We start from the raw sequence: 15,798 nt of genomic DNA, 5'->3' as shown, positions 1-15,798 counted from the left end.
CTGTTAAATGCCATGTTGTCACAGATATGGAAGACTCAGTGATGAATAAGGCAGTTTCCCGACAGGGTCCAGGACAGTGTTTCTCAATTGGTGCATGTGTGTTAGGAGCGCCTGAGGTACAGGGGCCTGGGCCTCTGCCCCAGGATTCCCGGTCTGTGGGTAGGGATGTTGGGATGGGTGTGGACAGAATTATTTTGAAAAGCCTCTCAAGTGATTCCCTGTATCGCCTCTGATGAAGGACCACTGATCATTCATCCAGCGTTGGTATAAAATCACACTGCTGAGTGGCACTTAGCACACATTTTTAATATGCACTCTTGTCTTTGCTAATAGATGATAGGGACTAATACAACAAAAATTGTTACCAATCCCAAGTAGCAAGGAGAATTTATGTTTTAACTTTTTTGCAAGAAAGCTAATTTGGACTAGCTTGTTCATTTGGATAGTGAATGGGCCATAACACAGTACATATATGCTTACCTATTTTTCTGAACTGCTATAGGGTTTGCCCCTCGAGTAAATGGGAATGTCTCTCCCCATTCTGAAGAAAGCCATACGGTGACGGTTTCTGATGGCAATAGAAGCATACTACACGCGGGCCAGCAGCTTAAGGCATTTGCCGACTTAGAAGCCAGGAGTGGGTCTGCGGGCCCTGCTCTCTCGTGTCGGGATGTTGGTGGACCTGTTCTTTATACTCGGTTGGGAGAGCCCAGGAGTCTGACCCAGGCACAGGTGGCAGCATTCCTTGAAGAGAGTGCTCCAGAACATTCTTCAGACCGGGATGCCGGGGACAGCCTCAGGGGCCCAGGTGTCTGCAGCACCTTGTCATCAGCTGAAGCGGGGGAGTCCGTGCTGCCTGGCGGGTCCGGAAGTGCAGAAGCAGGAAATCTCCACGAGGTGCGCGACTCTCATCTGAACTGCCAGGAGTCCAGCCCCAGCAACGTCCTGCCCGCAGAGGTTGCAGCACCTCCGCTTGAGAAAATTCTGCCCCTGAACACTGTGCCAGTGGACTGCACCTACAGGACTGTGTCCGAGCCTGGGCCTCGGCCTGGCCCAGATGGATCACTATCCCCTGGAGGTCTCAGAAACCACTTGGGGGACCTGAACCGGTTCCCCTGCGAGGTGGAGGTGCATTCTGGACAGAGAGAACTGGAGGGTGTGGTTGCTATAGGTGAGGCCGTGGCTTTTGAAATTACCAGTGGGTGCCATGAGTTATTGTCTCAGGGACAGGAGCAGATTTTTATTCAGACTTCTGATGGGCTCATCTTGTCCCATCCAGGTACAATAGTGTCTCGGGAGGAGGACATTGTCATAGTAACCAATGCAGAGGGGCCTGCCCTGCAGATGGGCCTACCAGAAGGAGTCCCCCTAGAAACCGTGGAGTCATTCCTCACCATGGAGGCAGAGCCCTCGCAGTGAAAAGGGGTCAGATCCTAGATTTGTATGTATTTTATGCAAAGAAGGTCTATTTCAAGCAATGTATATTTTTCTAATGTGAATACTGATACAAATGAACCTTAATTTATAAAGAATAATGTCTTTCTACCCTACTGTCTACATCTCTGTACAGAGCTCATTACAAGAGCGGGTATGTGACCTAATGACACACCCCTCCGACACATCCACTCCCACAAGCTCTTGATGCCTGTGGCAGTGAACACACTGCAGTATTCCCGCTCCCTATGCCCAAAAAACAACCTCTGCTCTCCTGGGTGATTCGCTGCTTTTCCACCTGACTTGGCCCATACTAGAAGCTGTTTCTGGGTTCAATTAAAAAAATAAGCTAGGCATTTGGGGCAGCATTTTATTGAGATGTAGGAAAAAAAATCCATTTCTATTTGCATTTCATGGATGAGGAAAGTGAGGTGTAAATGATAGGATGACTTACAGGAGGTGCACAGCGAGATGGAGCTCAGGTTAGAATCCCAGTTCTCTGACTTAAAGTCACTTGCTGGGGTCTCTATGCTTTTGAATGTTTTCCTGGGCTATAGTGTGGGGGGGTCATTTGTCCACACGTAGACAAGAGCATTCAAAGGGAGCAGCTGTTCTCTCCTCGCAGCTGGCAGAGACTGTCAGGAGAGGCCTCAAGCCGAGAGGGCTGCGTTGAGGGACAGGGCTGGGGTCTCGGGCTGCACAGCGCCCTGGTTCTGTGCTCCTTCTGGCACCTGCTGTGGAGGGATGGGCTGTGTTCTCAGGGGCAGCATTTCCTACAGCCTTTCCATGACTAGGAGGCAGCTGTATTCGCTCACTTGATCTCGAGGCAGGCTCAGTAGGCACAGAAGGGCGCATTTCTCAGCAGGACAGCAACAGCTGGCAGATGAGCAGGCTGCAGCTGCCTATGAGAGTCGCGCTATCAGGCCAGCCTGTGGTTGTGTCCCGTAGACTCAGGGCCATTTCTCGGGAGCCCGGTGTCTGATGAAACGTTCCCTCCTGGGATCCTGGAGACGGGCAGAGCCTTCTCATTGCGGATCATTCATAACCCCAGTCAGGCAACTAACACAAGCCGTGGTCTGGACAAGGCCCTGCTAAACATATATTTTGCACCTATAGGACACTATGTTGAACATCCCAACATCTTAATTTCACCATTGCGTATGCGCTACTATGAATGGATAGTGAATTTAACTGTAGTAAAAAAACAAAACAAAAAAAACTACCCTCATTCCACTGCGCAGAGTTGGAAACACTGGAGGCCCTGAAGCAGTGTCCTCACTGACTGGCCACGTGCCCGCTGGGTGCTGCTGTGTGCCAGGCACGGGATCGGTGGCAGTGAGCAGGACTCGGGGCTCTGCTCTCGGGTGCCCTGTGCCTTCTCTTCCAGGCTGGCCTTTGCAGAGTTCCCTAGTACGTATAAAGATACATGGCACAGCTTCCACGTCGCAACCCTCTATTAATAGACATGGCTTTATTGTGGTAGAATAAACAGAAATTTCCTTTTCTCATGAAGAGCTTTGTTTTGTATACATAGTACTTGTAATTTCAAATACTCAGACAAGGAGCAGGAGGGAAGAGGCATTAGAGCACAGACCTGGGGACAAGGACCCCCTGAGGGACTCCCGTTGGTTGGCTGATGAGGGCAGTTGTCACCTGAGGGCAGTTGAGACCTGGCACCTAGTCTATGAAAGGAAAGTCCCTTCTGTGTTCCCTGGAAAAGGCGGCGGTCGGGCCGCTCTGGTCAGGCAGCCCTGGTTGGGCACCTCTGGCATTGCGGCCCCAGAGCCTCCAGGCGGCACAGGAGTGGGGCGAGCTGAACCAGCAGGAGAGAAGGGGCCACGGCAGAGTGGATATGTAATGCCCTCTTAGGCACATTTTAAAAAATAAATTTTTATTTTCACCTGGGGAGTAATATGCACATTGTATAAAACATCAGATAACAGCAAAGGCCTGCGTTGAGCAACAGCAGGCCCGACCTTGGCCACCGCCGCCCCGCCGTGCCCCCGCTGAAGCAACCACTTTCCTCCCGTATAGCTGTTGCCTCCGTGGTTCTGAATTACGTCTATAGTGCTCTTTTCTTTAGTCGTATCAGATGTTATTGGCAGGCTGTTGTGACATGTGAGCATGTGGCTTAGGTGCCTCCTGGCCCTCACATGTAGTGTAGACAGGTCACAAATTGTGATTAAGTCCATATCTAATGCTTACATTGACATACAAATGCCCTTCTTTGCTAAGCCCTATTGGTGTTACTATGGTGACATTTTCTTTCTTTGAGTTTTTTCTCCCCCCTGGAAATAATTGCCTTGGTTTTGTTTTGTTTTTTTCCCATTTGTTTAGTTTCTTATTTATTTATATAGAAACAGGGTCTCACTCTGTCGTCCAGGCTGGAATGCAGTGACATCATTATAGCTCACTGCAACCTCCAACTCCTGGCCTCAAGCGATCCTCCTGCCTTGGCCTCCTAAAGTGCTAGGGTTATAGGTGTGAGCCACTGCTCCTGGCCCGATTTTGTGGATTTCTAGCTTTTAATTCCTTTACTAAGAATTTGGCAAGATTTCTGGAGATGAAGAACATAAGGGTGTGATCCACCTGCTATGTTCAACTAGGAGTCTGACTACTTCATTGCTTCTTTTAGATAGAAATTGCTCAGCAGATTCATTGCTTTTGTTCAGCACTTAGCTCTTTTACTCGTTTGTCCTTAGCAGTATCGATCCTTCCCATTAGTTCTCCTGAGCAGCTTGCTGATGGGTGTCCGGGGAGTGCCTCGTCAAGAACACGTGAAATGTCCTGAAGGCCTGCTCGTGATATTAAGTCCTTCAGTGTCTCCTCTGAAGAAGAGCATTTGTTCTTTAAGCACCTCCCAAACATAAAACTGACTGCAGATGGACCCCATGCCAAGGCATCTTCCAGGTGGGCAGCCAGTGAGCAGCCCCGCTGGAGGTCCTGTCCCACCCAACTGCCTCTGCCATCTTGGCAGTAGTTGCTTCCTCAGCAAGCAGGGGAGCCCCTAGCAGGACAAGACCCTTCCTGCCAAGAATGACCATGCCCTGTCAGACTACCAGGCACCTAAGTGTCTACCTTTGTGATAGTTAGATTTTAATAAATACAGCAAAGACAGAGAAATCCTAAGAAATGTTGCCTTTAAATGCTTTCAATACCTCAGTTGCACAGTGAGAAATCCTAACTTTCACTCCAAACACATCCCTGCCACACAGCCTTTTGTTTTTGGCGTATTTTCTTTCTTTCTCTTGGAAGCACTTATTCCTAGGACCCTAGAACTTCAGTTTCATACAGCTATACCCTATTATTACGTAGCATGAAATTTCTTAGATTTCTTTTCCTGGGGAGCAAGGGTAGAATTGAACACTATAGCATGTGTTGTACTACAGCTCTGTCTGCCTTCCTGGTCCAAAAGTCTCTAGTGGATTTTATGTCTCATTAGTTTTTGAGTCCCTAGTTCTGAGCATGGGGCTGAGCATATATAGTAGGTAAATGCTTGGCAAAAAAATAAGGAAAATAGAGCCTGGGGGCTATACCAGTAAATCAGGGTAGACTGAAAGAAAGCAAATCTGGGGACTGCCATTTAGTAGTACATAACTCAAGACAACTCCATGCCTGAGTAGGGGCCTCTGTTTTGTTTTTTTTTTTAATTTTAATTGTTTTTGTTCTGTTCTCTAAGGAAGAAAAGGAACCTCTGTTTTCTCATCTGTAAAAGAACACAGCAGGAGTTGGAGGTAGTAGGTATCTGGGGTCCTCCTGGCTATAAAAGTTAAAATAGTCTTGATAAACTTAGGTAAGTAGTATTTTAATAGTTAGACATAAAAAAATTCTAAAATGAGGCTGAGCATGGTGGCTCATGCCTATAATCCCAGCACTTTGGAAAGCTGAGGTGGGAGATTTGCCTGAGCCTAGGAGTTTGAGACCAGCCAGCCTGGGTAACATAGTGAGATCTGTTCTCTACAAAATAATAATTAAAAAAAAATCAGCTGGGCATGGTGGCACCTGCCTGTAGTCCCAGCTACTCGGAAGACTGAAGCAGGAGGATCGAGTGAGCCCAGGAGTTGGAGGTTGCCATGAGCTATCGTGACCTCACTGCACTCTATCCTGGGCAATAGAGTCAGACTCTGTCTCAAAAAAAAAAAAGAGAACTAATAAGTATCACTATACACAGTCCCATGAAATATAAACAATTTGGGTCCAGAGAATTATAAAAAGGCAAACACAGATGAAGAAAATATATAACAGTTAATGCAACAGAAAATAATAGTTTAAAGTAGGCCTTTGGGGACCCCAGCATCCCTTCCCCTATAGTTTTTGGCCACCCTCCTCAGTCTGTTTCAGACTACCACCTTTTCCTTATTCTAGCCTGAATACATTCCCATGGAAATGGCTGCAAACCTGGCCAGACTGGAGGAATCATGTCAGAGTGATGCATAAGGTATTTACCTGGCCGGTGGTATCCTCGGTAGGCAGGCAGTGGCCATTATTTTTAGATATTTTCCATTTCCATGATGCCAAACTTTGCTTAGTTAACTCTATGGGATTATAAACATTAGTCGTAATTACCAAAAACTAACACAGTCTCATAAACATTTCAACAATATGGACAGTATGAAGTGAAATTATCAAACCAGGGATTTCCTACACACACGTAATGCATAAAGTACACCTAATTTACAGAGACCAGATCACTAAATCATTCTGTCCAGAAACTCATTTATTTCACTCAGAAGCACTCATGCGGGACAGATTCACCGCAGGTGCAGGCGAGGCTGACTGGCAGGTGGCGCCAGGTGGAGGCTGCAATGTCGTGAACATACCTGGAGAAGCCACGGAGCCGGGGACATGCTCCAGCCTGGAAGGCCCTGACACAGCCGGGGGTTGTCCGATCCCGGGGTGCAGCACTGGGCCCCACACCGGAAACCATGCATCTGCGCAGCTGTGGAAGAAGCCAGTGGCCCAAGCATGGAGGCCAAGCTCCCAACAAAGCTGCTCTAGGAGGTCACAGTGCTCGGTGCCCCGTTTCGAGCAGCATGCTCTCCAGGTGCAGCTTGCTGTCACTGTCCACGTAGGGCTGGTGCAGCCACATGGACAAGTAGCTCAGGGTGAGGTCGTGGTCCGAGCAGTGTGCAAGCTCTTCAGCCACCGTGCGCTTGAGGAGCAGCTCCTTCCCGTACATGTCAGAGAGCTTGCGGGAAACCTCATCTGGAACAGACATTCATTTGCCCTTCGTGCTAATTCAAGAAAGTACTCGGGATGAACCACAATTTTAAAAGCTCCTCATTAAAAACTAGAATCAGCAATAGGACCGAGATAAAGAAGGATGAGATGAGTGTTTATCACTCTAGCTGGTGCAGATGAGTACAGTGAGATAACATGGTAAGTAGGATGAAATTAAAAAGTAGATGTAACCTTTTACACTTAACTCTTAAGTGACTTGCGGTGATTGTAAGTAGGAGATTCGCTTCAGACTGACAATGCTTCATAAACACATTCCATTAGATGATTTTTCCCTTTTCTCCCTTATTTAAAAAGTGAAGTCTCAAATCAACATCAAACAGCTTAGCCTTTCTTTGAACCAATAAAGCTAAAAGTAATCCTTTAAGAAGTATCTCATGGAGCTTATTTAAGTAATGAGTTTCATTTTTCCCAGGAGTCGTCTTCCATGAGGTTGACTTCAGTGACCTCAATTTATTTTTTAATTAAAACAAAGCAAAAAAAAAAAAAAAGCAACAACAAAGAAAACCTTTCTTCCAAAATAAAAATTATAGATTTCTGCCTCCATCAGAGTGGAATTCATTCTACGCATAGGTTTTAGGTGGCTAATAATGGGAACTCACTTCCTGGGTCTCTAATTATGTTTAATGTTCTCTGCTGATGATTAGGTAATTAAAGCCAAGAAGAAATGTTTATTTTAAGATGTCCCCGCCTCTCTTCATCCCAATGGATACTTCTGCATTGAATTTCAAAGCCTTGTCAGCTTCTGAAAGTACAAGATCTAGATGATACTAAACGCTCTTGTAACCTCTACCCTGAGAAAGAACTACTTACAGAAATGAGTTGTGGGCCACGTGTGAAACAGAGGGGGCCGTTTACTCTCCTCCCCATGATGGTAATTTTCTAGTTCACAAATTCCCTTGGTAGTTGAAGACAGCTTTTCCATTTTCACCTGTATTTTGGTCTGAAAAGATATTAATTTAGAATATTAAAATATTATTGGAAATCTTCAGTCTCAGATTCAATAACTGTAAGATTTCAAAGCTGAGAAATGTAAGTCTGTTGGGACTAAAACTCCAGCAACTAAACACTGCTAACTCCATGCAGAACAAATCCCTAGAGAGATGGAGGCGGACAGTTGCCATGATCTCATTAATCCAGGTTACTTTGGTAATAAACGCTGGATTTTCAGTCCTGGAAGAGAAAGCTTGCTGAGTCCCACTTCACTGAGATGTATAAGTGGCACTCCTGTTTTAGCCCCAAAGACCTGGAGGAATCCCAGGGCAAGCTCTTGCTGCTTTTACTGAGTGAAAGGTAGTAGAAAAGGCATTAAGTAAGCTCATTTCTGACTCTCTTTTAGTAACTATCTTTGATTTTACAGAAACCTCCTCAAGCCTTGGTTTCCTTATTTATAAAACAATATTAATAATAATGAAGAGCAGCCTAAGACACTCTATGCAGGAAGGGAACAATGAGAGCCTAACGTTGACAGGGCCTTAGCACACGCCAGCCTCCATCCTAAGCCCTCAAACCATCCCTTGCAGGAGATGCTAACCCCCTCCCCAGTGTACACATGAGGCAGCAGAGAATGGGTCAAACAAAGTGCTTGCTTTCACAGGACGGTGACAGACACAGTGAGTTAGTATTTACGAAGTGCATCATCCTTGGAGTTATATAAGGATGTGTTAAATAAATGGGTGAAGTAACCAGGATTTCAGATTTAAGTAGCATAGGTCTCCTAAGACCAAATTTCTAACTCCTAAGTACAGTTGATTTTATGTACATGGGGGGCAATAAGAAAAGATCTGTAGATTGTTGAGATCTTCATTCCTTACATGGGTCTTTTCAACTACCCTCTGATTACAGCTGAAGTGGCACTAAATTTAGTTAACATTAATTTTTAAAGGACTACACTCCTTTCCCGAATCTTTTTAGGTTTGATATTTCACTTGGCCCAACCCCAGAGGGAGGACTCATCATTTCCGCTTTGAGGCTGGGAAAACTGCTCAAGGTTAAGCTAGGAAGGATGAGGCCAGAACTTGATACCATGCCTTTTGCTCTCCCCTCTGAATCTCGCAGCAGCTCCCTATTGCCACCTAATTTTAAGAAAAGCTTGTAAAGATCAGAAGAGCAAGGAAAATTCTGGAGACTGGACCCTAGGCTAGAGATGCCATGCTCAATTCTGTAGCTCAGCCATTAATAAGGAGATAAGAGTTCTGTACACGTGTGAAGCCCTGAACTGCAAATGTATGAACAGCAGCCTGCACTGCCATTTCAGTATCGTAGTCTCCTCCCACAGCTCACACAGCCCACACTGTGAAACGTTAGTCCAGTTTAGGGGAAAAGGGTGCGTCAGACCCCTCAGTAAGATCAAATTTATGAAAGATACTTAACGTCAAGTCTAAAAACCATTCTCTCTAAAGGCTGAAGGAAAATAGGAAAAATAGTGTCCTTACAACATCAACTTTGGGATTGAACATAGAATGAGAACTTATTTCCAAACCACTTTAAAACAGAATACATTCCCTGGGGCAGAGAACTTCTAAGCTGACAGCTAGCACACAGGTCCTGCTATCTAATGGGATTTTCCAATAAAAGGAACCAGGGCTCCCTGGAGAAATGGCTGATTCTCGGACTGAGGCAGGAAACACACAAGATGAGCATGAAGCATCGTTTAAAGCCATAAAGTAAGGAAGTGTTCAAAAACAAAAAAACCAAAACCGCACAGTGAAGAGACTATGTCAAAAGGACATAGGAGCCAACAGATCTCTCAATGGCCAAGTGGGAACAATTTAAACAACAAAATAAAGTACTACTGAATTATAACCCAAGGTATAAAATAAACATTCATGGCCAGGTCCAGTGGCTCATGCCTATAATTCTAGCACTCTGGGAGGCTGAGGCTGGAGAACTGCTTGAGACCAGGAATTTGAGAACAACCTGAGCATGAGCAAGACCCCACCTCTACAAAAAATTAAAAAATCAGTTGGACGTAGTGGTGTGTACCTGTAGTCCCAGCTACTCAGGAGGCTGAGGTGGGAGAATCACTTGAGCCTAAGAGTTAGAGGCTATAGTGAGCTATGCTCACACCACTGCACTGCAGCCAGAGTAACAGAGCAAGACACTGTCTCAAGAAAAAAACCAAAAACCCAAACATTTCAGTCTCTTATGTGCTGTATTGGGGTAGGCAAACTACAGCCCATGGCCCAAATCTGGCCCATGGCCTATATTTTTATGGCCTTTGAGCTAAGAATAGTTATTACATTTTTAAATGGTTGAAAAAAATCAAAAGTACAATAATATTTTGTGACACATGAAAATCATATAAAATTCAAATTTCAGTGTCCATAACTAAGGTTTTACTGGAGCATACCACATGCATTCTCTTCTGTCTGACCTATGGCTGCTTTAGCCCTAACGGCGGGGCCGAGCACTCACAACACAGACTGCCTAGCCCACAAAGCCCACAGCGTTTACTGTGTGGAGCCCTGGCAATGGGTAAAAGTGCCCCGGACACGGCAAAGGACAGGAAGAGTGAGTGTCTAGGACTGCATGGAGGACATCAATACTTGTGGGGTAAGTAGAGGACAAGACCATCAGAGGAAGCTGAGGAGAAGGAAGGAATCGCCGCCAACAGTGTCAGATGGGGCTAACGGTCAAGCAAACCCCAAAGAGCATCCATCAGAGTCAGTGCCGTGGACCTCAGGTGGTCTTTAGCTCTCACCAGACTGGCCAAGGTGGCCTGCAACTCCTCACACAGCATCTCCAGTTCTTCACTGTATTCTGGATACATCTTTTCTTCATTTTCATTGTCAGCTGGGCTGCTGCTCTCTAATTGTTCCTTGTCCTTACTCATGGACAAAACAGAAAACAATGGGTACTAAATATACTCTTTAAGCTTGCCTCATTTTCTTATAATACATTCTAGAAAACTGAACATCCACATAATTATGCCAGACATTTCATATAAGCATGTTGTTTTACGTCATTATAATACAAATTTAATTATTATTTATGTGCACAATGACTATGTCCGTTAGTCACTCAATTTTGCACTAGAATAAGTCCATTAAATTTAGACATATGAGACTGAGTGTGGTAGCTCACACCTGTAATCCCAGAACTTTGGGAGGCTGGGGTGGGAGGATTGCTTGAGGCCAGGAGTTTAAGACAAGCCTGGGCAACAGAGAGAGACCTGGTCTCTACAAAAAGTAGAAAAATTAGCCAGGCGTGGTGACAAGCACCTGTAGTCCCAGCTGCTTAGAAGGCTGAGGCAGGAGGATCGCTTCAGCCCAGGAGTTTGAGGTTGCAGTGAGCTATGATGACGCCAGTACACTCTAGCCCGGGCAACAGAGTAAGACCCCATCTCAAAAAACAAAAACAAAACTCTCCAAAATAATAAAAAAAAAAAAATCAGAATAGTGGCCATCTACCAGGAGAAGGCAGTAAGAACCAGGGGCGTACTGGAGCTCCTGAGGCAATGCTGCATTTCTTGAGGGGAAAAGTGACTAGGAGGGGAAATGAGTAGGGCTGTCGGAGCAACATTCCATTTCCTGATCCAGAGAGCGGTTGGTTACTTGGGTGTGTTCACATTGTGAAAAATCAAAGGCAAGCTGAAGGATACACACATTTCTGCCAATTCCAATTGGCGGATTGGCTTTACTAGTCTTTGTACTCCCCCATATATATATTTAATTTCTCAAAGTTATTCTGCAGGCCTGAGTCTTCACTCCCTGGCCCTGTCTCCTGACTCTCTTCAACTTGCTCTCCTGTGAAATTCCCTCAAACACATCACATGTACTTTTGGCTTCTGCTGCCTTTTCCTGGTGGTATCCTGCTCAGGAAGTTCTATGACACCATTCTTATCCTCACTACGTAAGATGTTCTTCAATATTTTCTATTCTATTTCCATGTTTCATTTTTTCCCTTCTATGTTGATTGTGGGCCCACTAGGTAAATTTCATGCCCCACAGGTCATAGCCTTTAGTTTAAAAAACATAACCCTAGATTGTGAGCTCTTTGAGGAAGAGGTCATGCTTATTTATCTTTGTACACTCAGCAGTATGCTCTATGCCAAGGATGCAGCATGGCTGAATTTAATTCTAAAGGTTCTTTCATAATTCCTTTGTCTTTTTTTTTTTTTTTTTTTGAGACAGAGTCTCACTTTGTTGCCCAGGCTAGAGTGAGTGCCGTGGCGTCAGCCTAGCTCACAGCAACCTCAAACTCCTGGGCTCAAGCAATCCTGCTGCCTCAGCCTCCCCAGTAGCTGGGACTACAGGCATGAGCCACCATGCCCGGCTAATTTTTTTTTATATATATATCAGTTGGCCAATTAATTTCTTTCTATTTATAGTAGAGACGGGGTCTCGCTCTTGCTCAGGCTGGTTTTGAACTCCTGACCTTGAGCAATCCGCCCGCCTCGGCCTCCCAAGAGCTAGGATTACAGGCGTGAGCCACCGCGCCCGGCCCCTTTGTCTTTTTTTAAGAAATAAAATGCAGCAGCATAAAAGTGAAGTCCCATTTGCCTTGCACTGCAATACCCATTCTTCCTAAAAAATACCAGTATCATGGATTGAGCCTGTATCCTTCCAATCTATTTTTATAATTTTATATATAGATATAAACATGACCAATATGTAATATAATTTTGTATTTAAAATGTACATATACAGTTCATACTTGTATGTGTCATTTTACCATTTGCTTTTTTTGCTTAATGTTTTATTTTTTAATTTATTCATGTCAATAAATTCCCATACTAAAAGACTCCCCTGAAATTTCTGCCCAATCATTGACAGTGAAAACTCAGAGCATGAAGAACCTATAGGTACTTACAGTAAACTAATTTTCAGGTTGGCAATATTATTTGCAGTGGTAAAACCTGAATCATTGAGGGTTTCCCATTTCAAGATTAAATTATGCCAATCGGCTGCATTGTCCTTAATTTTTCTTGCGCTGATAGATAAGACAGGTTTTCTGGGTGTTGCAATTCCAAGAGTCTTTGCTGGTAGGGAGTAAAAGAAACATAATTATTATGAAATAATCATAGTTGGAAGGCAAACGTTATAACTTTCCATAGTAAAGTTATCTGAAATGCTATGTCAATGGGACAAATAAATGTTATAGAGACTCAGAAGTCTTAATGAATGTGAAAGGTCCTGGAATAAGACAAAAAAGAATTTTTTTTTACATTTTAAGATTCACCAGATAAAATTGCATACTTTTTCAACTTAATGGGGCCACAAAGTTTATACCTTAAGCAGTTTGATTCCTTAAAAAGATTATAAATAAGGTAAAGTTGTGACTTTCTGCTAAAACTCTTCAATGGCTTCTATTCCCTTTCCTACAGCATAATCTAGCCCTGACTCCTTAGTAATCCCACCATCAGTCTCAGGCATTTTGATACCTTAAATTTGTTCAGAGCTCTGTAACTCATGAGTGGTTGTCATTCCAAGACACCAAGACAGAGATGTAGACATGATCATGATGCTGCCACTGCCCTGATTGGAACTCAGGAGGAAGTCCAGACTCCTGGTTGTCCATTCTCAACCCACCCCAAGAGCCCCTCCTCAATCTCCAGTTAAAGTGAACTACTGGCAGCTCTTTGAAAGCTGAGTTGCTGAAGGTCTTGCAGATGCAGTTCCCTTTCCTTCCTTCCTCAGGCTGATGCTGCCCATGCTCCAAGATTCATCCAGATCCCACTGCCCATGGGAAGCAACCCAGACCACCATGAGTCAACTCAGGTTGTTTGTTCTCCCCCAGTCTTCTGGTATATTTTTTCTTCTCTACTTAGCACTCTACATGGGCTTCTCATGGCCCACAGGATAAAGTCCCCTTGAGGAATCCAGAACACACAACAGCTGTATCGTTTGGGCTCCAGACTGTGAAGACCACAGTGCCTGGTTCTGAATAACAGCTCTACCAGCTGTGAGATCTTGGGCAAGTTAGTGAACCTCTTGGAGCCTCAACATTCTCATCTGTAAAATGGGAATAAAAATGTTAATAGTATCTACTTCATAAGGTTGTTGAAATTGGATAACACATATGAAGCTGTGAGGGCCTGGCACATGGCAGGCATCCAGTATTTTACCTGTTATCCCAAGGTCCTCTACTACCTAAGTTCTGCCCATCACTCTTACAGCTTCCTCCTCTCCCATTTGTTTTCTATGCCTCAGCACTGGCTCTGTAAAGTTCTGACTTTGACTTGGAATGTTTTTCCTATAGGCATGTGGCCCCATGCACCTGGTTAACTCCTAGTATTCTTAAGGGCTCCACTTTAACATATCATATTGATTTTTCATTCATTGTTTACTTAAACAACTATTTGCTTACTGCCTACAATATGCCAGGCATAGGGGAATGAAGTGACTGAATGAGACAGACCAGAACCATTTTCATGGAACTTATTTTCCAAAGGGAAAGCAGATAATTAACAATTAAATGACCACAATTAGCTCATATATGAGGAAAATGAAATGGGGCCTGTGTTAGCATGACCCTCTGAGAAGGTGTTATTTAGGTTGAGACCTGAATGATGAGAAGCCAGAAAAAGGAAAGGAGAGTCAGCAACATGGGATCTAACATGAGAATGAGCTTGGTGAGTTCAAAAAATAGAAAAAAACCTAGTGTAGCTAGAATGAAATGATGGAGGGAGTAATGGGTGACCAGATGATCAGAAAACTAGAACCTTACAGGCCAAGATAAGAAGTTTGAACTTTATTCTAAGTACAATGGAGAGCACGCAATAGGCTTTGAGTAGGGCAGTGACATGATCTAATTTAGGTTTTTAGAAAGTCACTTCTGCAAAGAAGTCTTCCTGGATCCCCCAGTTTGGGTTAGTACTCGATAGACTAGATATCTGGAACATCCTAAAATTCTGCTATTATGACACTCAACAGTGTACTGTATTTGCTTGTTTAATATCTACATTCCCTGCTAGACTGTAAGTTCAACCAGGGTAGGGACTATTTCTTATTTCTTTTCGGACTCTCAGCACATACGAGGTGCTCAGTAAAATGTGTTAAATGGAGGAACAGCTCTTGTTACCTGTTCTATAATTGTCTTAGGGTTTCTCTCCCCCAATAGGGGTTACTAAGGGTAGGATCGGATTCATGGTCAGTCTACTTCATACTTGGCACATATGTAGAAACCAAACACATAGCTCTGACTTCAAGAAACTTACAGATCAGTAGGGAAAGAGAGACCAGTAAAGAGAGCCACAGGACAGGGTACAGTGAGGTATAGTACAGTGGCAAAGTTACTCATCCCTCCGAACTCCGGCTTCTCCATCTGCACAATAGGGTTGACATATATTACGTCATGGGATCGCTATGAGGCTTAAATGGGCTAATCCACGTACTCAGAACACTACTTGGCACACAGTGAGCACTCCCTGAATACTAGCTTTCGTTACAAGCTGAATGGTCTGTGGCCAAGTAATTCCGGTTGAGGGGGGTTCAGGGAAGGGTGGAGGAGCTGGTCATGCAAGGCCTGGCACCCATGAGTTCCGTTAATGCTAATTTACAGTGACAATTACAACTTGGGTGTCGGATCAGCTGACACTCCTTTGCCTACATTATCGTGTTCATTTGTCACTCCACGTGAAAAAACTGAGGCTTAGCAAAACTTTCCCCCGAGCTGACTGCAGCAAAGCCTTTGACAGGCACAGACCCCCATTTACTCCGGAGGGCTCCCGGGCTTCTCACCCAGCCTGTGGCCCAAGCCGTAAAGCTCATAGCCTCCCCTACCCGAGAAACCCACCCTTCTCACGTACCTTCCATGCGGCCCGCAGAGATCCGTGGAAGGAGACCCGAAGCCCCGCCCACCCACGCCGGAAGCGCGATAACGCAACTTCCGCGCGCCCCGCCCGCTGCCACTTGTGGCTCTGCCGCTCTAGCCCCCGGCGGAGCCAGCTGCGGCGCTCCGGTGCCGGCCCCGTTGCCCAGGGAACGGGCTCCCGGCAGCCCCCGCGGGCCAGAGTCCATCCCCGCCTCCTCCGGCCCCGCGGGGCCGACGAGTCCGGAGGGGCTGTCGCGGGAGGTGAGTCCAGCGACGCGGCGGGCGGCCCCGACGCGCGACCCCGCGCCCCTCCCTCGGCCTCCCAGCCGCCGCTCACTCCTCCCTCTGGCCGCCCTTCCCTCGCCTCAG

General features: G+C 45.3%; 3 protein-coding genes across 4 annotated transcripts in view; 2 read left to right on the top strand and 1 right to left on the bottom strand.

The window, feature by feature from the left end:
- Positions 1-7,179, top strand: part of ZNF839 (zinc finger protein 839) — a 34,964-nt gene extending 27,785 nt beyond the window's left edge. Inside the window, exon 8 of the mRNA XM_012746367.3 lies at positions 503-7,179. Within this exon, the coding sequence (XP_012601821.2) occupies positions 503-1,419 (917 nt within the window). The 3' untranslated portion in view covers positions 1,420-7,179. The remainder of the gene's footprint in view (positions 1-502) is intronic.
- CINP (cyclin dependent kinase 2 interacting protein) lies at positions 6,134-15,482 on the bottom strand. The gene is made up of 5 exons (XM_012746363.3): positions 15,425-15,482; positions 12,487-12,655; positions 10,376-10,502; positions 7,486-7,615; positions 6,134-6,639 (listed from the first exon to the last, which is right to left on the bottom strand). The coding sequence occupies exons 1-5, from the start codon at positions 15,429-15,431 to the stop codon at positions 6,437-6,439; spliced, it is 636 nt and encodes a 211-aa protein (XP_012601817.2). The 5' UTR covers positions 15,432-15,482; the 3' UTR covers positions 6,134-6,436.
- Positions 15,483-15,525: 43 nt separating this feature from the next.
- The window catches only part of TECPR2 (tectonin beta-propeller repeat containing 2), a 99,757-nt gene continuing 99,484 nt past the window's right edge, over positions 15,526-15,798 (top strand). For both annotated transcript variants that reach the window (XM_012746356.3, XM_012746355.3), the window contains exon 1: positions 15,526-15,690. The gene's annotated coding sequence lies outside the window, so the exon portion shown is untranslated. The remainder of the gene's footprint in view (positions 15,691-15,798) is intronic.

The sequence above is a fragment of the Microcebus murinus genome, chromosome 6 (genome assembly GCF_040939455.1).
Source record: "Microcebus murinus isolate Inina chromosome 6, M.murinus_Inina_mat1.0, whole genome shotgun sequence".
NCBI lineage: Eukaryota > Metazoa > Chordata > Mammalia > Primates > Cheirogaleidae > Microcebus > Microcebus murinus.
The sequence above is the reverse complement of the archived record's forward strand: the minus strand, read 5'-3'. Positions and strand labels throughout refer to the sequence as shown.

Bases quoted from the DNA above. Each gene is read 5' to 3' on its own strand.
- CINP (XM_012746363.3), bottom strand. The intron at 7,616-10,375 runs GTGAGAGCTAAA...ATATCTTTTCAG, and splicing joins AGGCCACCTTGGCCAGTCTG to ACCAAAATACAGGTGAAAAT. The intron at 6,640-7,485 runs GTAAGTAGTTCT...TGTCTGTTCCAG, and splicing joins GTGGCCCACAACTCATTTCT to ATGAGGTTTCCCGCAAGCTC.